At 46.4% G+C, this 24,049-nt stretch overlaps 1 protein-coding gene and 1 long non-coding RNA gene across 4 annotated transcripts in view; one reads left to right on the top strand and one right to left on the bottom strand.

Annotated features, from left to right (window-relative positions):
• The window catches only part of Pus1 (Pseudouridine synthase 1), a 50,694-nt gene extending 44,610 nt beyond the window's left edge, over positions 1-6,084 (bottom strand). For 2 of the 3 annotated variants that reach the window (XM_075876109.1, XM_075876111.1), the window contains exon 1: positions 5,854-5,989. In XM_075876109.1, the coding sequence (XP_075732224.1) occupies positions 5,854-5,874 (21 nt within the window). In that variant the 5' untranslated portion in view covers positions 5,875-5,989. Of the gene's footprint in view, positions 1-5,853 lie in introns of all 3 variants that reach the window. The other variant, XM_075876110.1, reaches the window with a different exon arrangement.
• Positions 6,085-18,913: 12,829 nt separating this feature from the next.
• On the top strand, positions 18,914-19,688 carry LOC142776814 (uncharacterized). The gene is made up of 2 exons (XR_012887816.1): positions 18,914-19,276; positions 19,503-19,688. It is a non-coding gene; the product is annotated as an uncharacterized LOC142776814 (long non-coding RNA).
• The last annotated feature ends 4,361 nt before the right edge of the window (positions 19,689-24,049 follow it).

Here is a 24,049-nt window from a genome sequence, read left to right as displayed (position 1 = left end):
CCAGGCTTGATTCCTGTACGACCATAACCATTTTTTTTTTTTCATTTGGTATAATCTTTCCAACAAACCTCTACAAGTTCTCTTTGTCATGATGACACTCCTATCAAGTGTGATCATTTTCCCCTTTAATAACCTATATGGCCTATCGGAGTTTGTTGATATGAACTGCTTTTTTAGGAATGTTTGGTGGATTCAGCTTGTGTAGCACCCAACTCTTCAACCCAGTCTAAAAGTCACCCAAATACACATGCTTGCTGTATAAAGCACCATGAATATGTATTTAAAGTTTGTCTCAAAGTTGACTCCACTTCATATTCAGCTTGCCTGATATTGAAGCTGCATTTGCCAGCCAATGAGGAACAAATAGTTGCACACTCTTTTAATAATGGAAGTGGTATGTATTCAGAGTGCATTCTGTTAGTGCTAAAAAGGTTGCGTCAGACAACTGCAAAGCCATGTAATAGGAATAAGAGTGTCAAATAGGCCAACTTAAACTTCACTTTTGCCATTAGTGCCCACTAAAGGAAGTTTGTAGGAAACTATTTACACTAGCGCTTTAAACTTCCAATGAGCCGGAGGAAGTTAAACTAAAGGACATGTGAAGTTTGCACAGCAACACCAGCTGCTATTGGCACCTTGGAGGGGCCCTATGACACTTTTCTAAGTGACCATTGACTTCAAAGAAGTTTATTGCCTCATGAATCGACCACTGCAAAAAGTTTTAGGTTCAGTCTAGTACGAACAAAGTTAAAGGGATTTCTCACTCCCTGCAGTAGCCTAATCTCTTCTCTCAATCCCCAAACAGCACGCAGGAGGCTAAGACGGAAGGGGTGGGAAAGCAGTTATGTCAAAGGCGCCATCATCACTTTCACTTTTTCTTTGCTTCGAACGCAAAGCTTACTTTCAGCATGCTTTCAGCATGAGCACAAGTGTGGGCAAGTGACAGCCTCCTGTGGCAGTCGTGGTAACTATGCAGCTCACGATGCTCAAGCCAGCTGATAGCCGTGAATTTGAGCATATAGAGTGATTTTTAGACAAGAGGGAACAATTTCTAGCTGACTTTAAAAATTAATTGTAAACTCCAGGCCAAATGCTGCACTTAATTGCTAGGCTCGCATACTCTCAGAAGTCTTGAAGAAATTAATCAGCAGCGTTTTCAAACATACTGAAAAATTGTTGCAGGGCCCCTTTAACGATTGCTAGCATCAAGGGAGGTCTTGGGTCTCCATCAATGGAGAGGCAGCTGAGGAAACAACAGTCTCCATTGATAGAAGTAGACAATTCAGGGCACCAGATGCTACGAAGCACCTTGCATGGGAGTGGCACAATGACCAAACTTCTCATCAAGATCTAACACTGAAAAGCATACAACACACACATATGCTGAAATTAGTTTTACAACCTACTAGCAAGTAAAGCCTCTGTCAAACAAAACAACTGTCCTAACTCTTTTCCACAGTATGCACACTCCAGTCATTGATATAATAGAAATTGACCTTCTAGTGAATAGTTGTTGCTGCACTGAAATTTATTTCCCATAATATGTTTTGCGGTTAACTAAGAAAGTTAACCTGGCTCAGTCATAATAGATAAAGTTAAATTAATTGAAAAATAAACAGATAGCAAGAATATATGCATTATTTTGTCCAGAATTACTTTGGATCCAGTGTACTTGCATAACAGCAAAGTCTGGCCAGGAAAGTCATATATGCACAGTCAGCAGTCACTCAGTTGCAGGTGAAAAGTTCAGTTGTCAATCAGTTCAGTTTGTTGTAAAACGCGTACAACCTATAAAGCGCTACTGGGGCATTTTGCAGCAAAGGCCAAATGTCCTCTGCTTTAAGTTACGAAGTTAAATTACTTCAATGAGCACGTCTCGTGTTTAAAGCATGCTTTTCTGACAAGTTGCTACATAAATTTGCAAAGTTTCCCAAAGTGTATAGCGACAAGCGGTCTTAATAAAGATGTGGCACAGTTCTTATCAACTGTCGCTTTCTGCTAGTATCCTCAAAAATATTACACGAGAAAAGTCCACTTGTGATAAGAAAGAGTCAGCACTGCGGTGGCTTACAACACTCATGTCGCACCTTATGCGCTTGCTACAGGCATTAGCTGAAACCACGCGCTTGAACACTTTACCAACGCAGGTAGCCTATTCTTAACACCGAAAGCATTGTTTATATATCGTTTTTCTTTGTTTTGATGATGTATAAACAGTTATTTCTATATCTCGTTACATGTTGAGAAGGGGCACACGTATTCACCGTATATGGAAGCACACATGCGAATTTGGCAACCTTAAATGTCGGCCAAACAAAATTTGCATAGCAATATTGAAAGGCACTGGCTGCGGTGACAAAGCCCATCAGCGTAGTGAAATGGTAATAGTGGCGAGGCCTATCATAATAGTGATGCAACTATAGTAACAAGTTCCGTCACTGTAAAGTGGCGACTATGGTGAGAGAGCCCGTCAGCATAGCGTAATAGTAAACATTAGGGGGCCAGTTAGCATAAATTTGCAGTTGCTTTACATGTTACTATCACGCTGTTTCGGTGGCATAGTGGGTTGGCACACAGTTCAAATAGCAGTCGTCTTGCTTTATCAAGTTTTTTTTTTTTTTTTCAGGGCAATGTGTTAACACCAACATTACTGCCCTGAAGGAGTCACAATTCTTCTTTTTAAAAGAACGTAAAATTGCTGTGTGCAGCAGTTGTTGTTGGACAGCAGTATCGGTTAGATATCGAGGCACAATGGGTGATGCATGATGCAATCTTAGTGTGCGACCCCAGTCTGAATCGTGCTAACCATATATATATATATCATAGCGATTATTCATTGATCATAATCATGAGCCTTTTGTGTCCAATGTGGGACGAAGACCTTTCCCAATAATTTTTGATTGACACTGCCCTGGCCGGGAGGTTCCATTGTGTTCCCGCACCAAATTTCTTCATTTATAGTCCTACTCAACAACCACCCTCGGCTGCGTTTTGCGTCCCTTGGCATTTATTCAGTTGCTCTAACTAATTATCTTTCCTACACGAAATATGTGCCCCAGTCCATCTGGTCAAAGTATCTTTCATGTCCCTGCATATACAGGACGAATATGACGATGACAAAACATAAAACGTAGTGCAGGTGAACAATTGCACTATGGGCCCGTCAGCACTTACATGTTTAATGTTTAATGTGCATACCATGCACGAGACATAGATTTATTAAAGGGTCCCTGAAACGGTTTTTTCACATTCCGTTTTAGATTAGACCACTACTGGAGCAAATCATCGGCACAAGAGTTCAATTGAAATACCCATTATGAACAGAGCTACGAGTACTAAAAAGGTAACCTCCTCCTGCGCTCCGCCTTTCACCCTCAACTCTTCCTTCGAGCACTCAAGGCTAAACTCCACCTTCACGACGCCTGCGTCACGATGTGGCGTGAGACTGTATACGCGTAAATCCTGCCGCGGATCCGATACTGGCAGTCTGTGCTGCACGTTCCGCAGCCAATCAGATCAGCTGGAAACGATGACATCAGTGGGGCAGAGTGTGTCGCTTGGTGTACGGGCAGTTGAAACCGCGTTTGGCTGAGTGGCAGTGATCTGGAGCGATTCGTAGCTTTAAAGAGTTGTAATACATTACACAGTTTACGCAGAGAGCTCAAATCGGTCTCTAAAAAACCCTTGGGGCTAGGTCTATCGCCTCAATGTGTTTGTAAAAATCATCAAAACCGTTTCAGGGTCCCTTCAACACTAACAAAACAAGAAATTCTGGATCTCTGCTTGGGATAATACAAGAAAGAAAGAACTCTACAGCTGAAATAAATTTATATTTCATTATATCAAACTGTGTCTCATTCTCACAAATGGTGTATGACAAAATGGTGTGACAAACTTCTAGTAATAAGTAAATACATGTTGGGGAGTAGTTTCAGCACTGTTCTTATTTATTGTTTGTCTCATTTGTACTTATTCCCTTATTTCATATAGTGTTACACAGGCATTTTGTGAGGCCACCGAAGTGTAAATTGAACATAAATGGTTAATTTTGTATTTATTTTATGCTTATGTATTTTGCTATATATTATCTATGTACAAGTGACAGGAGCTCTCTATACCTGCAAAGAAGCAGCTTTTCTTCTTGCCACCTTTTTTTTATTGTGTAAACAAAGACAAAAATTAAAACATGGATAATATTAAGGTAAAAAAAAAATCTGCTCCAACTCTAAGGGCAGTGCAGTTGGTTAGCGTGTCTCAACTAGCGCAAAACTACATTACGCATGCATTTCAATTTTGAGACTACTACGCCTGAAATTCTACAGACTTCACGTGATCATATTGGCTCCTTTAAACAAGGGTATATGCACGTCGTTATGTGTATGTGGAATATGTACTATTCAATATATATGTTGTCAGACGTATTTACCCCGCAGTGGGGTAAATACTCGTGCTATGTTGCACTCTTTGTAGCTGTCTTCCGATCACAAGATGACGCTTTTCCCATGGAATTGAGGCGTGTTCCATATGGTTCTCGACGACTGAAATGCAAACACACCGAAGACACGGGCATGACCAGTCATCTGGCAGCTTGCAAGAGCCGGCTGATGCGGCTAGGGCTTGAGTGAAGCACAAGGCGTGACATACTCGACAAAACTAATATACAAGAATGTATGTGCATCTAGCAGCATGGCTGTAACATACGCTGGGAGAAGGGAGCCATAGCGAGCTTGAATGCCGTCACCTCGCAGAGGAGTAAATGACAAAAACAATAAAAACTGCTTTGTAAGAGCACTCAGCACTTCAATGAGCTGGCCCATCACAAAAGTCGTCATAGACTGTTATGACAGGCCACTTCACTATTACGACATCCGTATACGGCTATATTGATTCGATGCTGTAGCTTCTGTGCGATTACATTGATGGTCATAGAAACTTGTTATTGGCAGTATTGCTACAGTGTTTACTGTGCGGGGGACTCAGACCAGGGCTTCGAGGCTGCCATTCTGCGAGACCGATCAGCTCGACTCAGCCGATTGACAGGTCGTCACTGGCCAGCGGTTCCTCCCGACATTCTGCTGTGGAACACTGTCCAACACGATTATCACTTAATATAAGTAACATCACTCAAAACAATATAGAAAACAGAAAGAATAAAGGAAAGGTTACCTTTTCCAGCAAGATTAGAACCGAGGTCACACAGCAACAATGCATCATGCATTGCTACTGCATTTCGAAATCCTAAAGGTAGGGTTGTCTAACAACCACCACAGGCAGCAACATGACTTTCTTTTCATAAAACAAAAATTAAGACTCAAGTTAAGTCAAAGTCTCTCCACTCCCGCAATATATATATATATATATATATATATATATATATATATATATAAGAAGCTAGAGTTTGCCTAAGGACCAGCAGCACTACCACTCATCAAACAGTGCGACAAACCACTAGACCACTAAAGCGCACGGCAACAGGGCCTAAAATGACAACGTCCCGCTAATTTTGACGATTATACTGCGCTGACGGGTTCCCTCAATTTCATGTCATAGCTACGCCGTGTCGGGGACCCCGCTGTTTAAGACAGGCCCCCTCACTATTACCATTACAACACAGAATCCCACAACGACGACGGGCCCCCTCGAGTTTGCGACAAAACTGTACTGGCGGGCCCCGTCAACGTAGTCAATGCCATACTGAAAATTGCACCCAAAATCTCCTGCGCTCGTAGCTGCATGCACAACGCACGCAAGAAGGAACGCATACATGTCCCCACCACACGCCCGCCACAGCTGCTGTCATACAAACGCTGTGATAGTCGGGAATAACAATGCTTATAAACAATGTATGCGCACTCGTATGAACCTCACCACCATAGAACTTCGGTCACCAGGCGAACTCGGAGGGCATCAAATACAACTTTTGGCCAAACGGTCGCACACAGGCCATGCGGTTCGGACATGCATGCACCGATGCAGATGGATGATGATGATCGTTGTTGCGCTGCCTTCTTTTAACAGGCGATCTAACAAAAAATGTCAATCACTGACTTAATACGCTTGCTGCCGAACGTGTTCTATCCTGCATGTAGGTCGCACACCACCAGCGTTCTAATTACGGTGTACTGTAGTTCTAATCTTCGATTTGCTCTTTGAACTGCCTCCCACTGCGGTTTCTCCTCTTGCGCCTCTCGGAAACCCAGTGCAACGCCTCCTCTAGAAAGATGCCTGAGGAATGGCTCGCGCTCCCAGCAGAGTTGGCCTACCTTCAGTTTTAAACAAGCTCCGCGCGGTGGCGCTTGCGACCGACACTATTCAGGCTATTCACTATTCAGTTCGGGCTGTCACGGTGGACGGACGTGTTTTTTGAGCGCTCCGGATCGACTGCGCAGATAAATGTTTTTGCATGTTTTGAGCTTGTCTTTATAATTATAAGGCAGCGGTTGAAATCTTCGTAGCATTTATTTTATGATACGGCTTTTTCGGGGGCCAGTCACCAGGTATTTATTAGTTAGTGCGGGGGTGTGTCTAAAATTATTTGTTGTTGTTTTTTATCTTTTGCCACCCCGTGGGGGAAGTGTGCGTACATTGAACACGCAAATTTTTGTAGCAGAGCTTAGACTTCCTTTTTTTTTCGTAGTGCAGGGCTGAAGTTTAGTAATTATCGTGTATAGGGACAATTGGTGTCAGAAAGACATGGTTAAAAAGACTGTAAAGTGTTCAGGATGTGGAGTGGGTTTGAAAGTGGACCCAAGCGTAGAAGCGGATGGAGAAGAGGCTGACGCGAAGTGTACGCAATGCGAGATCGAGGAAAAAATGGAGAAAATGATGGTTGCCCAGAGTGATCTGCTGATGAGAATCGCCGAGCTCGAGACTGAGTTGGCGACAGAGCAAGAAAAAACGAGGGCAATGAGAGAAAGACTGAAGTCCGCCGAGGAAGCACTAGCGAAGCTGTACAAAGAAGCGGCCTATGGAGAGAACAGTAGGGAACCGGCAACCAGAACGGTGGAGAAGGAAGAGAAAGCAAATTTGGAAAAAACAGGTTTAGCCGGTTCAACTGTCCCAAGGCCCAGCTTCAGCGAGGTAGTGGTGGGGCTGGGAGGGGACAAAGCAACCGGCGTCACAGGTGCAAGTAGCCCCCAGGTGCAGGACGCTCCAGCTGAAAAGTCACAGCATGTGATAATCGCCGGGGACTCGAATTTAAATCGATGCACAGAAGCCATCAAAGAGAGGGTAAGAGGTGACAAGAGGGTTGCAGTAGGGGCGTTCCCAGGACGCAAGCTTGAAGCAGTCATGAGGCAAGCGAGCGCAAAACTCAAAACTACAGCTGATAGACGAAACCTCGTGATAATTTCAGGCGGTTTAAACGATGTCTTAAATAAAGATACAGCAGGACTAGCAGCCACACTAGCGAAAGGCGTCGATGACATGCGCGCCACTTCTCCTAAGGTACAGGTAGTGATATGCACGATACTGGAGGTATCGGTGCGTGATAGCAACCTGCAAAGAGCGGTTGTCAACGCAAACCAAGAGATATGGCGGATGAGTCGAGAGAAAGGCTTTGAGGTGGTGGAAATAAACAGAGAGGTGCATAGGTGGGGTGGTTTTCAACGAGACAGAATTCACTTCGATGGGCGGCTAGGTCATGAGGTGGGTTGGCGACTTGCAGGACGCGCAGTAGCTTTTTTGGGGGGCAAGCGAGCCCTTCGGGGTGCAGGATAGCTAGTAACGAGGAAAACAACCAGGGAGACTCTTCGACAGGTGGTATGGACAGATACGATTCCAAAGTGGCACCAATATCTAAGATAGGTAGAGTCCGGGGCAGAAATATACGTAGCCACGAGCGCCGAGCCAATTCAGACATAGGGTATATTAACATGCAGGGTGGTAGGAACAGGCTGAAGTGGGAAGAGATAGAAGAACAGCCAAGGGAGGAGAGGCCGATGGTATACGGTTTTGTAGAAACACATCTCAGGGACATGGAACAACCTCCGAACAATCCGGACTACGCGTGGGAGTATTGTAATAGAACAGAAGGCAGCAGAAAAGGGGGTGGTATTGGGGCATTCATTCATAAAAGTACAGACTGGAAAAGGGTCAAGCAGGAGTGCAAGGAACATTTATGTATCGCCATTCTCTTCGCCATTCTTCTTCGAGAGACAGATTCTGGCATAACTGGATCTGGCTAACTAGGCCCCTTCTGGGCAGGGTTAGGCAGCTCACTCACTCAGACTCGCACCCCGGAGGATATCGCCCAATGGGAGACCACCCCGGAAATGGGGTCGTCCTCATGGACGACCCCATTTCCGGGGTGGTCTCCCATTGGGCATTGGGCGACAGTGGCACCCGGGAGTCATGCACCGGGCGCCCGATAACGCAACGCGCAGTGCGGAAAACCGCGATATGATCGAGGATACGTGGCCGCGAGCCAAGCTGCCTTCGTGCTGTCCATCGATTTTAAGCTAAAATAGGCGAAAACGCCACACGCGGAATGGTAGCCTTCTGGCGATCCCGGCAAGCTGGGAAGCCTCGACCACTCCCGGCCGATCAAAGCGAGTGACTCAGTCCCTGTTTTAACCACGCCCTTCCGGAACCTATCGCAAGTCTTCCTAGCGACGATACACGACCGTCGCGTTTTCCCTCAACTCGATGCACATATCTCCAATGCCCTCACTCGCACACAAACGTACGACGCTCGGGAGCGTTGTGACGACGTCATGGCGACGGCGAAAAATTCACGTGAGCGTGGTAATCTAAGCCGCCTTTTGTCACAGCGCAACAGTGCATACGCCGCTCTTCTCTATCGGAAATACAGAGAAATGTCGTGACCTCGTAAACATTCGTACTAGTAATGCCGGCTGTCCCAGACACCACTAACAAATGCGGATCGCCATCGAAACAAAAAGAGCATACCTCTGCCACGTCCACGAGGCTGTCTCTGAAGCAGCACGGCCTCCATCGGGATCAAAGACCGTGTTTGCGACGCCAATTTACGACGAAAGGGAGGGGGGACAACTGCCTTCGGGACCGTTCGGTGGGTGGGAGGGGTGCTGCCGGTGGAGTGTAGCGTGCCAGCGAGGGACCTGCTGGCACCGGTTGCGAACGAGCTCCTTCTGGACTGGGCTGAGGCTCAAGCCACGCACTTAAGCTCGCAACACAGGGGTGGGGTTGGGGGCGATCGACCAATGGGAAAACGCCACGGGATAAGCGCGCTTTTGGGGCAGACGCTACAGCCAATGGGAAAGCGGCTCCATTGTTCAGTGGCGCTCGGGAGGCGTAGCCACGCACCGCGCGCTCGATCACACAAGGCACCGCGCGGAGCACCGCGAGAGCACGGATGGTCACGTGGATGGAGGCTTCTTCGTTGCCATCGTAGCATGCATTTAGTTGGGTAAAACTACGACGTAAACTTTCTGTATAGATACGAAAAAATTCCTTGACTACAAGACCATTCCCCTGCACTGCGTATGAGCCATGGTCACTGAACCACCTCCGAGAACCAATGACTGTGAACACAGTGAACCATTATCACTGAATCAAAGACAGACAGACAGACAGACAGACAGACAGATAGATAGATAGATAGATAGATAGATAGATAGATAGATAGATAGATAGATAGATAGATAGATAGATAGATAGATAGATAGATAGATAGATAGATAGATAGAGAGATAGATAGATAGATAGATAGATAGATAGATAGATATATAGATAGATAGATAGATAGATAGATAGATAGATAGATAGGCGGACGGACGAACGGACAGACGGATGCACAGACGAACAGATAGTTTAACACCACATATCAAACAGACAGATAGATGGACGGACGAATGAATGATTCATGGTTTACCGATAAAATGGTCTGAAGCTTTAAAATGGTTTTAAGCTTTACAGAAACAAGTCAGTAGCAATGATAAGAAAATCCAAGAAGTGCTACTATACCAACCTAGTGAAAAAAAATGATGGTAACACGAAGAAAATATGGCAGATTGTTAAAGACGTCACTGGCATGGGTAGCAAAGAACGCATTACACCTGATAATCCAACTCGTGAAGTGGCCGACAACTTTAACGATTACTTTACTAATATTGGTCTCAGCCTTGCGAGGAAGTTCCCTACTCATATGCAGAATTTAAATGCACCCTGTACTGTTACCAATAATTTTGATTTATGTGATGTAACTGAGGATGACATCCGACAAGTAATTAATAAGTTACCAGGGAACAAGGCAGCTGGACATGACGCCATATCATCAAGGATTTTAAAGGAGAATATTGATGTATTGTGTGGTCCCTTATGCCATATATTTAATCATGCATTTTCCTCTAAAACTTATCCTAGTATACTTAAGACCGCCAAAGTAATACCAGTGTACAAATCTGGTGATCGGAATCTTCCGGACAGCTACAGACCAATATCTGTTCTGAGTAGTATTAACACTACGCTTGAAAAACTAATTTCGTCGCAATTAAGGCGCTTCCTGGGTGAACAGAATGTACTTTGTCCCCAGCAACACGGCTTTGTTGCAAACAGGTCCACTTCAACTGCTGTTTCGATGCTTACGCAATATATTAATTCCGCGCTACATGAAAACAACATAGCAATAGCAGTATTTTTAGACATACGAAAGGCATTTGATGCTATTAGTCATTCCATTTTACTGGAAAAAATGCATTCTTATGGGATAAAAGGTAACTCGCTTGATTTTTTTTCTAGTTATCTATCGGCACGCAAACAAAAGGTAGTCATTGGTGACATCAAATCATCCTACGGTTATATTAAATGCGGGGTGCCACAGGGTTCAGTTTTGGGCCCTATATTGTTCTCTCTTTATATTAATGATGTCCCGCGATCCCTACAAAGGTCAAGGGCACTGATGTACGCGGACGACACTGTTTTAGTTTTCACAGGACACTCCTTAGCAGATTTACAAAATGACGCGATGACCGATTTATCGAACATTTCGGAATGGTTTGCCAGGAATCAGCTGACAGTTAACTGTACTAAAACAAAGTATATGGTGTTTCACTCTCGTAGGAAACATATTGACGCTGAATCTCTTAACCTAACAATAAACAACACTCCTATTCAACAAGTTCCTTGTTTTAAATATTTAGGCGTCACTTTTGATGAACACTTACACTGGCATGAGCAAGTACAAAGTGTGTGCGCAAAGCTAGCCTATGGCTGCTATTCTCTAATAAAAGCTCGCCAATATTTTCCACAAGCTATACTCCGCACACTCTACTTTTCATTGTGTCATTGTCACATAGGTTACTGTCTGGAATCGTGGGGTGTGACGTACAACAGTTATCTAAAAACTCTTGAACGACTTCAAAAGCGTACACTGAAAATCATAAGCCAAGGTGAATCAGTAAGTAATATTTTCCAATCACAACGCATTCTCTCGGTTCCGATGTTGCGTGACTACAAAATTGCTGTTTCAGTAAATAACATAATTAATAGAAATTCACCTTTGCCTGCTGATCTTTTTTCAATTCCTAAACGCAATACGCGACATGCTTCGAATGGTAATTTCAATCTGCCCAAATGCTTTAATGTTTACGGAGAAAGACTGATACAGTTTAGTGGAACAAAAATATGGAACACGGTCCCCCTAGAGATTAAAACGGCACGTAATTTCAGCATGGCATGTAAATCATTTTTTCTGTGGAGTCAAGACATGTAAGCATGTGTGTGTGATTCGATTTTCATTGTATTTTTTTAATAAGTGCCTATGTATAGAAACTAGCTGCAAGCTAATAAGTATGCATATCTGCAAGAAAAAATGTATTACTGTGTTATCTGTATCACATGATTGTTTTTTTTTATGTTGTTACCTCAGAGCTGACCTGTACACTTTTTTATGTTGCACATTGTATTGGACCGTCCACTAGCCACTTTAGGCTATCGGTCCAAATAATCCCTGTAATTGCATATATCTATTTATGAAAATAAAGCTTCATTGATTGATTGATTGATTGATTGATTGAAGCTTCGCCCCACTCATCATCATTCAATACGTGGATATGCTGTAATTTTTAAGAAGACGCCTTCATCTGGCACCAGATGCGAAGCTGCTGGCATACAAAATGCTTGTTATACCAAGCGTTGGAGCACGCCAATATTTCTCGTTTTCCGTATGCAAAGGAACTCATCGCAACGATTGAAGAGGTGCAGCGAAAGGCAGAGAAGTTTCTTTATAATAAATACAAGATAATGAATCCTCCCTCTAAGTTTCTAACTTGAGCTCGTGTATTAACACTACAAGCAAGACTAAAGTCTGTTTCAATCAACTCATGGTAACAAACATCGACACGTCAAAGCTTATTTCTTCCAGTCGTGCTAGCTTCAGTCGTGATAGCTTGACACGTTACACACACTCACATAAACTTATTGAACACATTTGTAATTCAAATTGATTCTCACTCACTACAAACCATAGGAGAACGGAACTATCCGAGTCCTCCACGGTTATTATACATCGTCTCTACATGATAGAATCATATGTACATGCTAAGGAGTTTCTGGGAACTCAATTGTTTTGTTTTCTGTCTTTTTTGTATCTTATTTATTAATTTCCTTACGACTTGTATTATGTATGCCCACCCTGCAATTATGTCATATCGAGATCGCCAGTATTGATAAATAAATAAATAAACAAAATCGCACAACACCAAGCGCTACAAATAGTGTCGTGACTAAAATCACGTAAAAGCCCGGGCAACAACTAATTCCGTCACTAATATCGCGTAACATTACACGCAACTATAGTCTCGTTACCAATTTACCACCACGCGCAATCAGTCAAGCAGCTAAAACAATTATTACTACACAGCAGCTAGTGCCGGGCCGTGACTACAATCACGTTACCCTACAAACAAGAACTAAAGTCCCGTTATTAAAAACGCGCAACACCAAGCGCAACAAGTGGTCTGTTCTCGTGACTGAAATCGCGCCTAACACTACGCAACTACTCCCGTAATCGAGTTGACACCCCGCGTAACTAGTTGCGTGACAAACCGCCTGTAACACAATGCGCAACAAATACCGTGAGGAAAATAACCAACTCATCAGGCTCCAGTAAGCAACTAACCCACCAGCAGGTCTGGTAACACGTACTAACTTGTAGGGTGGGAAACTGGCGCAACTATGCTAATAAAGGATCGATATACCTCCCGTCTGAACAAGCGTCTGAACAAGCGAAACTCCGAAAGCGTTTGAACAGTCCCGTCTGAACAAGCGAAACTCGGAACACGTTTACCTTGCAACCCTTGCACGGAAAGCGGGAAACTAAACAAAGAAAATAACGAGAAAGCTATAGAACCTGACGTCAAACGATTAAACCTAAACGGCAGCAGAACATCCTACGAGTTAACTATGCTTCATCATATCAACAAAGGACTAAATCCATAACCAGCAAGCGCCGCCTGGTTCGCATAATTATATGAATGACACGCCTCCTCGTCGAAAACCAGCGAGACTCCCTGAACGAGGGTAAATCAGCGAGACTCCGCAAGCAAAATAACGAACCGGGAAAAAAAGGATTGATCATATCGTGGTTTTCGATATGTAAAACGAACAATTAAGAACGACTAGCATAGATCGAGAACAGGACGCGGTTTGTGACGGCCCTGAAGCGCAAAATCGAAGGGCTATAAAGCCACGCGTACGCGCGGTGAAAGAAAAAGAAGACGCTGTGCGCGTTCCATTCCTCAAAAACGAACCCTCTGAGCGCTTGCTCAGCAAATATTTTTTGTTTTTTTTTGGTAGTATTATTTTTGAACTTCTTTTTATGATTGGCTTCATTTTCATTTTAGTTTCATTTAAGTATCCTGCCGCCCGGTTCTTAGCCCATCCTCCTCTCTGGGTGAGCGCCATCTATAAGAGGTCACCATCATCATCACTCGGGCTACCCCCGTACTTTCTTGCGGAGTGCCGGTCGCATATGGTAATCGAGTTCTGAAAAGAAAAGCACTCGGTGGATTTCTCTGAACAGAACGCGAATCGAAAGCGAGAGCGAAAGTGTTACAGCACGAAGCCTGGGCTTTGCCTTCGAAGAAGCAACAGGTTTCAAGGGACGCTACGCTTTCCTAATTTTTTCCGCAGGATTTTCGATAAAAAGTTGAAAAGGCGGCCGCGTTCGAGCAAGGACGCGAGTGAAGTCGAGGCACCAAAACAACGTTTCCGGGCTCTCGACTTCTCTCTCGCGTTCGCACGCCCCGTCCCGAACATGAATACCCACTAACTAGACCAACTCTTATGCGAAAGACAGAAGGCACTCGTGAAAGAGATAGCGTGAGGAACTTGTATGTAAACACGGGAAAGATAGCGCGTAAAAGGAGAAAATGTACGACACTCACTGCGGGGTAGCAGCACGGCAACTTTCGTTGTCATGCTGTTCGCCTTCCTAAACTTGTAGTGCGAATGTACAACGGCTCGAGCTACGCTGTCCGAGAAAACGTGAGCCGGTGCTTTTCGTCGTCGTCTGTGCGTGTGCAGTTGGCGATTGCAGAAGATCGAGTGGCCACTCCAATCCCACAGGTGTAATTAGGGTAGACCTGCCGACACGCCGGAGCCCATGCACAAACGACAAGACCGCCTGGTAACAACAGCGAGCCACGAATGAAACGTTGCCAGCTCCGACACCCTTTTTTTGTCCTGCTAACGTCTGCTGGCTTTGTTCGTGGAGCTCGTTAATTGGTTCGGCACTGATCACGTGACCACAAGGTGCAAGCCTCATTGGCTTGCCATCAACCAAGGGATGCGTGCGCTTTCTTGTGTGTGTGTGAGGGGGGGGGGGGGGGCGTGCCGGCATGGAACTGCGCGAGGAACCGAATTCAGCAGTGTCGCCATGTTGGCGCATTCTGTGCGTTTGATAATGTTGGTGCCAATAAAAATCTTTAAATGCGAGGCTGTTACGACACTCCGTGTTGCGAGCATTTCTCGTCGCTTCGGCATTCCATCCTGCCTTGGACTTCTACCTTTTTTCGAATGTTTATATACAGGCAACACGTAAGTCGGAAGACTTGAAAAACGTTGAAGCAAATAGCGGTGTGGCTCCGTCGAATGTCGGATCGCCTTCCCAATAACTTTCGGTTGTATCTTCTAAGTCGGAGAGTTTTGCCAACTCGACAGTTGCGTGTGATTCTGAAGTGCTCAATTCTTTACTCGAAGAGTGAATTGCCTTTAAAACACCTTATTGAGAAAATGTGTTCATGGTAGAGGGCCATCCGGGGTGCTTTAGTTTAACGCACTTTTATATGGCATATTTTCGTACCTGGTGACCACGGCTAATTATTAATGTTTGGAGTGTTTTCCACTGCGGGAATGGAACGCATCCTGATGCTGATGCTGATGACCTCTGATAGATGGCGCTCACCCACAAAGGGGGATGGGCCGAGAACCGGGCGGCAGGATACCTAAATGAAGCTAAAATGAAAATAAAGCCAATCTGAAAAAAGTATTTTAAAAATAATACTACCAATAAACTAAAATATTTGCTGAGCAAGCCGTCAAAGCATCCCTTGTTTTTGACCAACATAGCTATGAATTATAAACTAAAGATCTGAAAAGGTTATGGTTGACTAGCACGGTATTCTTTTAGTTGCGTCGATGTGATCACAGTGGAGCATATATCCCTGTGGCAGTAACCAAATGAAGTGCCGCCAAGTTATTAAATTACTCGTAGATTTACTTGTATTCCTAGCTTTTGTAACGCATCCTATATATACGTTCAGAGCTCGATGTTTTTTGTTGTTGTTTTTTCAAAAATGTATACATGAGGATTGAACGGAAGGGTATGCAAGGAGGTCGACCAGATGCTTCTGGTTCGCTACCCTACACTTCGCCACGTATCTTGAAACGGTTTGATCGAAGCCAGCGCCATGTAGTTCTCGGTTCTGTTGCGAGACTATACCAATTACATGAAAACGCACTCATCAAGCATACCGAGGTATTGATTCCAGCGACAAAGCTCAGCGCTTCGCGGCTGCCATCAGTCAAATATGTTCAGGCTACGCCACGGAGTGTTCTAGTTAAACTTGCTGACGACTATACGTCTGCCCCTTCATTACGCGGGCGCAATCTATCGCTAAGCCAGGTCAATTTTAATTCAGTTGCATCCATCGTCCGCGCATTCCAGCCCAGCTGCGAGAGCCGAGAGCAAAGCCTCATGAGAGGGAGAAAGTTGGTAAAGCCAAGCGGGGGAGAGATTAGCCTGGTAGAGAAAGAGTAGCGGCGAGGAGAGAGAGAAGCAGGGCAGATGAGAGGAGAACAAAGGTGAAGCTGTGGTGGGAGAGGGGCAGACTGCACGGAGGGAAGGAGCGGCTGATAGCCATTGATGAAAATCTGTGGGTCTGTGAAACGTGGTGCATGTTTCACGTGTGCGCCTTAAAAAAGTGCGCGTCACAAAGAGGAAGAAATGTCTCAGTGCGCGCGTGGTGTTGTGTAAACGACGACGACGCTGAAGACGTGACGTGCGAGAGCACGAAGACGCGCGGCGCGATGTCAACAATTAAAAAGGAAGGTAAGCCAATCACCAGTCAGCACGGAAATTGCCAATAGCTTGTTAACACGGCAACTCAGCAGTCTGCAACGAGAGATCGACCCATGGACCCTATAGGATCATGGGGGTAGTAGTTTTAAAGAAGAAATTAAAAAAGAATCACAGCATATCCGTCGAATGAATGATGATATGGGTGAGGCGAAGTGTCCGTCCGTCCGTGTGGCCGTCTGTTCGTGCATCCACCCGTACGTGCGTCCGCGTGAGCGGACGGACTGAGGCACTGACGGACGCATGGACGGATGCACGGGCGGAAGGACGGACAGACAGAGGTACGGAAGGACAGAAGCACGGACGCAAGGCTTGACGGATGGACGGACGCATGGATGACCGGAAGCACGGACAGAAGCGTGGGCGGACAGATGAACGGAAGCACTAATGGACGGACGCACGGAAGGTTGGACACACAAATGAACGGACGGACGCTTCGCCCCCCTCATCATCATTCACTCCGTGAATATGCTATGAGAACCACTTATGCCACCTAGGCACTCCCGTGAACAAATACATACAACGTCATCTATTGAGCAAGTCAACTAGAGATGGCTTCTACATACGGAGGAGGGAACGGCCCACGGCCTAAAGAGCTTCGCCCCTAAAAAAAATATTGCCGCGTATCTCCGTGCTTTGCTGCAAAGGAATTCAAAAGACTATTGTCAGCTGTCTGGAAGCACTGCGTGAAATATATATATATATATATATATATATATATATATATATATATATATATATATATATATATATATATATATATATATATATATATATATATATATATATGTATATATATATATATATATATATATATATATATATATATATATATATATATATATATATATGCAACAGGGCTCTAACCAATGGAGGCGGAAATGTTGTAGGCCCGTGTGCTCAGATTTGAGTGCACGTTAAAGAACCCCAGGTGGTCTAAATTTCCGGAGCCCTCCACTACGGCGTCTCTCATAATCATATAGTGGTTTTGGGACGTTAAACCCCACATATCAATCAATCAATCAGGGCTCTAACCAAGCGCGTCGGTTGGGCTTGTTTGCCAGAGCGGGGGCCCACGCGCACTTCTTTCTTCTCTGTGGTGTGAGCCTTCACCCTGGCATACGACCCACTACTAGAAGTAGGTGGCAATATTCTTTCTCAACAAAAAACAAAGAGCATCGTCCCGATGCTGTAAAGTTATTGAAAAAAAAACAATGTAGCCTAAACAATGAAAAAGGGCACCAATAATCAAATTTTAGACGCGATAAGTTCACCAATGATGAGGCAATTGTCGGAGCACAAATAAAAAAAACACAAGAAAAGTGGTCTTTTAGGAACGCGCAAAATAAGGCTTCATGCGCACCACGTGAACTATGTCAGAGGTCGGTTGTCTTCGTTGTACCCATCGTGACGACTTAGCGTCTGAAACAACTTCGTAGTTTGCGTCGCTCACGCAGTGTAATACTTTATACGGACCGAAGTATCTGCTGAGCAACTTTTCGGAGAGGCCACGGCGACGAACAGCAGTCCAAACCCAAACTTGGTCTCCCGGACTGTAAGATACGTCATTGTGACGCATATTGTAACGTCGTGCATCGACCTGTTGCTGCTGACCAATGTGTAGCCGGGCGAGCTGGCGAGTTTCCTCGGTGCGCTCTGCAAATTCTTCTGCGTCAGTTGTTAATTGATCGGCGCCTTCACAAGGAAGCATCGCATCCAGTATCGTCTGAATTTCGCGGCCGTAGAGAAGGCGAAACGGTGTATATCGGGTTGTTGCTTGAACGGCGCTGTTATAAGCGAACGTCACATAAGGCAAAATTCGATCCCATGTTTTGTGTTGGACGTCGATGTACATGGAGATCATGTTTGTGACTGTCTTATTTAGTCGCTCGGTTAAGCCACTGCTCTGCGGATGGTAAGCAGTCGTCGTTCGATGCCTAGTGTTACTTAGCCGAAAAACTTCATCCATAAGCTGTGCAGTGAACTCTGTTCCTCTGTCAGTTATCACTGTAGATGGAGCACCGTGGCGCAGAACAATGTGGCACATGAAGAACTGTGCTACCTCAGAAGCCGTGGCTCGTGGTATCGCCTCTGTCTCAGCATTGCGGGTCAAATAGTTGCAACAATTACCCATTTGTTGCCGTCGGACGATAAAGGAAATGGGCCGAGAATGTCCATGCCGACTTGGTCAAATGGCTTGTGGGGTGAATCAATTGGCTGAAGTAATCCAGCCGGCTTGCTTGGTGGCGACTTTCGACGATGGCATTCACGACAGCTTTTAACGTACTGCTTCACGCTTGCTGAAAGTCCGGGCCAGTAGTACGCCTCACTTACTCTGGCGAGCGTTCGCGAGTAACCAGTGGCGTAACTAGATAGGACGGCGCCCAGGGCAAATATATTTCCGCGCCCCTCATTATGCCCGTGATAATTTCCGCGCCCCCCCCCCATTAAAAGCGCTAATGTAGGCTTCCGCGATTGCCTACTGGCGCGCGGCGGGCCATTTCGGAGGCCAAGGGCCACCAGTTCTGATTTCGATGAGCTACGCCCGCGTTTTTGTATAGTATTTTTCTTTTTTTATTCAAACTTCCGGAAGTCCCTTACCCGTCATTGTTCTCTTCCAGTCCACACTGCAAAAATCTTGACGGCACGGGCGCTTCCCAGGCCCAAGTTTCTCGTACCTAAGCTTTCGCGCTATTTGTGCATCCCAAGGAATGCAGGGTGAGTACAAAACAAAGCAACCAGCTAGACACCGCGCCCTCGGGTCTGGTATGGGGGTTAAACTGGTCGGAGTGTTCTGCCGTTTCGCTCCGTTCGCTGTTCCATTGATGGAGGTCATCCTTGTGCGGCCGCATTCTTTCAGGGAAGTTCTTGGTTTCTCCAACGTACGAAGCGGGGCAGTCGGCACATGCTGTCGGGTACACTACGCTCTGCGCTTTTTTCGCAGGTGCGTGTTCTTTGGGCCAAAGGATGAACCTGCCCATGGCGGTGGATGGCATGTGGGAAACGTTGACCCCCGCCCTTCTATTGCTTTGCTGGCGCCCGCGATGCAGGGAATCAACAAACGTCGCCGTCGTGTCACGCTTTCTCCGTCTTTCCTCCAGAGAACTCTGCGAATAAACGCCTTTGTTTAGCCTTTGGTGCCGAGGTCACGGATTATATTCGCCCTTCCTTCCGCCGCTGCGTGGACGATTAGTCGTTGGACGATCGGCTATTTCGTTGGAGTTTTCTGTTCTTACTCAAAAAAGGTGCATTCGAACTTTTTTATTTTATTTTGTTTACGTACGTGGTTGGTTTCAGGGAAGCTTTCAGTAAGTGGTTTGGGAGGCTGGTGGGGTTCGCTGAAACTCATCTAACCCAGTGCTGCGGAGCACAAAACAAAGCTTAGCCGAGGGTCATGGGAAGGCACGGAGGTAGCGCAGCAAAATGAAAATAGAGGATCCTTTTCCCGATGCAAAAGCCATTGCGGCAACCCTTTCCTTCACCACCATCCCCACTTCCAGTCGTACATTACAACCTCGCCCCTCCCCCCTTCCAGGCGGTTTTACGGAAAAAAACATTGACAACCTTTCCAGGGGGCGCCAACCCGAGGACTCGGCTTGGCGCCCCCTCCCTAGTGGCGCCCGGGGCACTTGTACCCCCTTGCCCCCCCCTAGTTACGCCACTGCGAGTAACCTAGATGACCAGATGTGGGCTCGTCTTGACACGCGGAGAGGACGTCGTCCCGCATGGTCTTCGGAACGACGAGGAGGTAAGCGCGGCTAGTAGAACGGGCGTTTTTTTTTGTACAGGACATTATCTCGGAGGCAGAAAGACGTGACGACGCGAGATAGATGGCGAGGTATAACGGCGCTATGTCCCTCCAGATAGTCGATGAGCAGTTGAATCTCTTCATCCTCTCGCTGGCGTCTGCTCAAGTCAGATGAGCTAAGGGCGCCCAGGAAACCGTTATCGTCCTCTTCTTGATTGACTAAAGGTGTGGGTGCACGCGACAGCGTATCAGCGTCTTCATGCTTCCGTCCAGACTTATATACGATGGTAACATCAAAATCCTGTAGATGCAAGCTCCATCGGGCCAGTCGTCCAGAGGGATCACGAATGTTTACCAACCAGCAGAGGGCATTGTGGTCCGTCACCACTTTAAATGGACGACCATAGAGGTACGGGCGAAACTTGGTGATCGCCCACACTACTGCGAGACACTCTCTCTGTGGTCGTGTAATTCACCTCGGTACGGCACAGTGAGCGGCTGGCATAGACTATGACTCGTTCTTTGCCGTGTTGATGCTGGACGAGCACTGCGCCGAGGCCGATGTTACTGGCGTCAGTGTGCACCTCTGTGTCAGCATCATCGTCAAAATGCGCAAGAAAAGGGGCTGACTGCATCCGCTGTCGTAGCTCGGCAAAAGCAGCCTGTTGTTCGGTAGCCCATACAAACGGCGTGTCGTCGCGTGTAAGGCGAGTCAAAGGTTCCGCTATCTTCGAAAACCCTCTAATAAATCGTCGACAGTTGGCGCACAAGCCCAGAAAGCGCCAAACAGTCTTTTTGTCTGTAGGATGCGGAAACACGGCTACAGCGGCAAGTTTGTCTGGGTCGGGTCGGACTCCTTTGGCGTTGACTACATGGCCAAGGAATTTGAGCTCTTCATAACCAAAGTGACACTTCTGCGGTTTGAGTGTAAGATCTGCTGATTGAATAGCCTGTAGCACACTCCTGAGGCGATGAAGATGTTGCTGGAAAGTTTCAGAAAAAACGACAACATCCTCAAGGTATACGAGACAAGTTTGCCACTTCAGACCAGTAAGCACAGTGTCCATCATTCGCTGGAAAGTTGCGGGCGCTGAGCACAAACTAAAAGGAAGGACTCGAAATTCATACAGGTCATCAGGGGTAACAAAGGCCGTTTTTTCGCGGTTTCGCTCGTCAACCTCAATCTGCCAGCCCCGCTTTTTAAATTCAAAGAGGAAAAATATTGGGCGTGGCGTAATCTGTCTAACGAGTTGTCGATGCGTGGCAGCGGGTACACGTCCTTTTTAGTCACGCTGTTCAGCTTCCGGTAATCGACGCAAAAACGTAGCGTTCCGTCTTCCTTCTTGACTAGGACGACCGGAGAGGACCACGCACTGTTGGAAGGCTCGATGATACCGTCGTCAAGCATTTCTCAAACTTGCGTACGAATGGCTTCTCGTTCCTTCGCTGACACGCGGTAAGGTTGTTGGTGTACTGGGCGGGCGTCGTCGTAAGTGATGATTCTGTGCCTAGTGATCGAAGTCTGGCGCACCTTAGAGGAAACAGCGAAGCATGACTTGAATTCAAGCAAGAGTTTTCGCAGTGCTGTCTGGTTTTCTGGTGTGAAGTTAGAATTAATATCGATGTTGTTTAAAGACGTATCGGCGGCCTCCACTGCATCCGACGAGAAGCAGATGGGAACGGTTCCTAATTCATCTGCAAACGCTAACGAAGTGCCACGAAAAAGGTGTCGGTGTTCGTTGCTGAAATTTCTAACGAACAGTTGAGATCGGCCATCACGTAGCTGTATAATACTCCTAGCCACACAAACATCTTGAGTCAGCAAGTGTTCAAAATTACTTTCTGCAATCGCTTCACCATTTCGCAATCATCCACAGCATGTGACGTCAACAATAACACTGGCTCTTGGAGGAAGCGATATATATATATATATATATATATATATATATATATATATATATATATATATATATATATATATATATATATATATATATATATATATATATATATATTGCTGCGACAGGTTCGCCACATTCAAGTAGCCCGCCACATACATCGTGGCACCAGCACCAGCAAGACCCGGCTCGGCTGGCATGCGCCACGCGTTCGCACGTTCAACAACGAGGAAGAGGAAGATAGTCGGATCTGTGCCACTCGGCTACTCGAACTTGACGACCATAGTTTTTAGAATCGTGGGCACAAGTTCGCCCTAATAAAGACGCTTGTTTTCTTAACCTGTCGGCGTCAGCATCGCTACTATTCTGGTGGAAGTGCTGGGTATGAATCGAAGCCCCACGAGCTCAAGACCGCGTAGCCCCGACGACCAGCGTATCAACCCCGTGGAAGTGACTCCTGTACACCAGAGGGCAAGTCGCCGTCTTCGAGGTGACTCACCTGAGTTCGGTCCTCTTCACTTCACACCAAGGGGAATTCAAACGATGGATGCCACCACTATGACTAGCCAGGCAACACCGGCACAAGTGTTCATTAGCCAACCGCACCAGCCGCCAGTTTTCCACGGCGACTCGTACGAGGATGTTGAAGATTGGTTGGACCTGTTCGAGAGAGTAGCGAGCTTGAATGGATGGGACGAAAGAGAGAAGCTCCGTCGCGTATACTTCGCCCTGGAAGACTTCGCAAAGACATGGTTTGAGAACCATGAAACCTCGTTGTCTACCTGGGAGGTATTTCGACGACAAGCGGTGGCTACGTTCGCGAACATAGACCGGAAAGAAAAGGCGGAGGCAGCTCTTCAATCGAGGAACCAGCTAACGAACGAGAGTGCTGCTATGTACATTGAGGACATGGGCCGCCTGTTCAAGCGTGCGGATTACAACATGACTGAGGATAAGAAGGTGCGCCATCTAATGCGCGGAGTGAAGCAAGAGCTGTTCGCCGTTCTCGTCCGTAACCCTCCGAGCACGGTTGCTGAGTTTTACTCGGAAGCGACGGCCATCGAAAAAACACTGGAACAGCGGGCTCGGCAGTACAACCGGAATCTTAAGTGCGCATCTGCACAGGTATTCCCCGGAGGCGTGCGAAACGACGTTGAAGCCCTGCGAGAGCTAATTAGATCAGTTATCAGAGAAGAACTGAGCAGACTGCTAATGCCCCAGACTTCAACTGCACTATCTGTTACGGACGTTGTTCGTGACGAACTGAGGCAGGTGATACGAGAGCCAGAGCGTGAGCTGCAGCCGGTTCGATCTATCCGAACATACTCTGAGGTTGTCAGACAACCCGCGGTACACAGCAATGCAGCAGTTGCGATGGCAACGACTCCTCTCCCACCTGCGGCACGCAGCGCACCTCGTCCACGGGAACCGACAGCTACCTATCTGCCCCCAGGAGCACGTAGCACACATCACTATGTGAAGCGTAGGCCCAGGAAAAGTGACGTCTGGCATGATCACGAGCGCAGGCCTCTGTGTTTTCATTGTGAAGAAGCGGGTCATCTGTACAGATTCTGTCCTTACCGACAGGCTGAATTAAGAGGCTTCCCGTCATATGCACCGTGCCCCCGAAACGGCGAACGACCAGCGGAGATTGAGGAGTACTTGTCGACGCGCCAGAACTCGCCAACTCTACGCCAACACCGGTCACGGTCACCATCGCCTATGCGCTACCGGTCATCCAGCCCACGTACACCTTCAAGGCAGCCTGGTCATCGCTCTCCAAGTCCACACCCGGAAAACTAAAGCAAGCAACCTGTGGAGGTGAGGCCGCTGATAACGTCAGTT

This window comes from Rhipicephalus microplus, chromosome X, assembly GCF_043290135.1.
Source record: "Rhipicephalus microplus isolate Deutch F79 chromosome X, USDA_Rmic, whole genome shotgun sequence".
In the NCBI taxonomy this organism is placed as follows: domain Eukaryota; kingdom Metazoa; phylum Arthropoda; class Arachnida; order Ixodida; family Ixodidae; genus Rhipicephalus; species Rhipicephalus microplus.
Note: the sequence above shows the minus strand (reverse complement) of the source record. Positions and strands in the feature narration are given on the sequence as shown.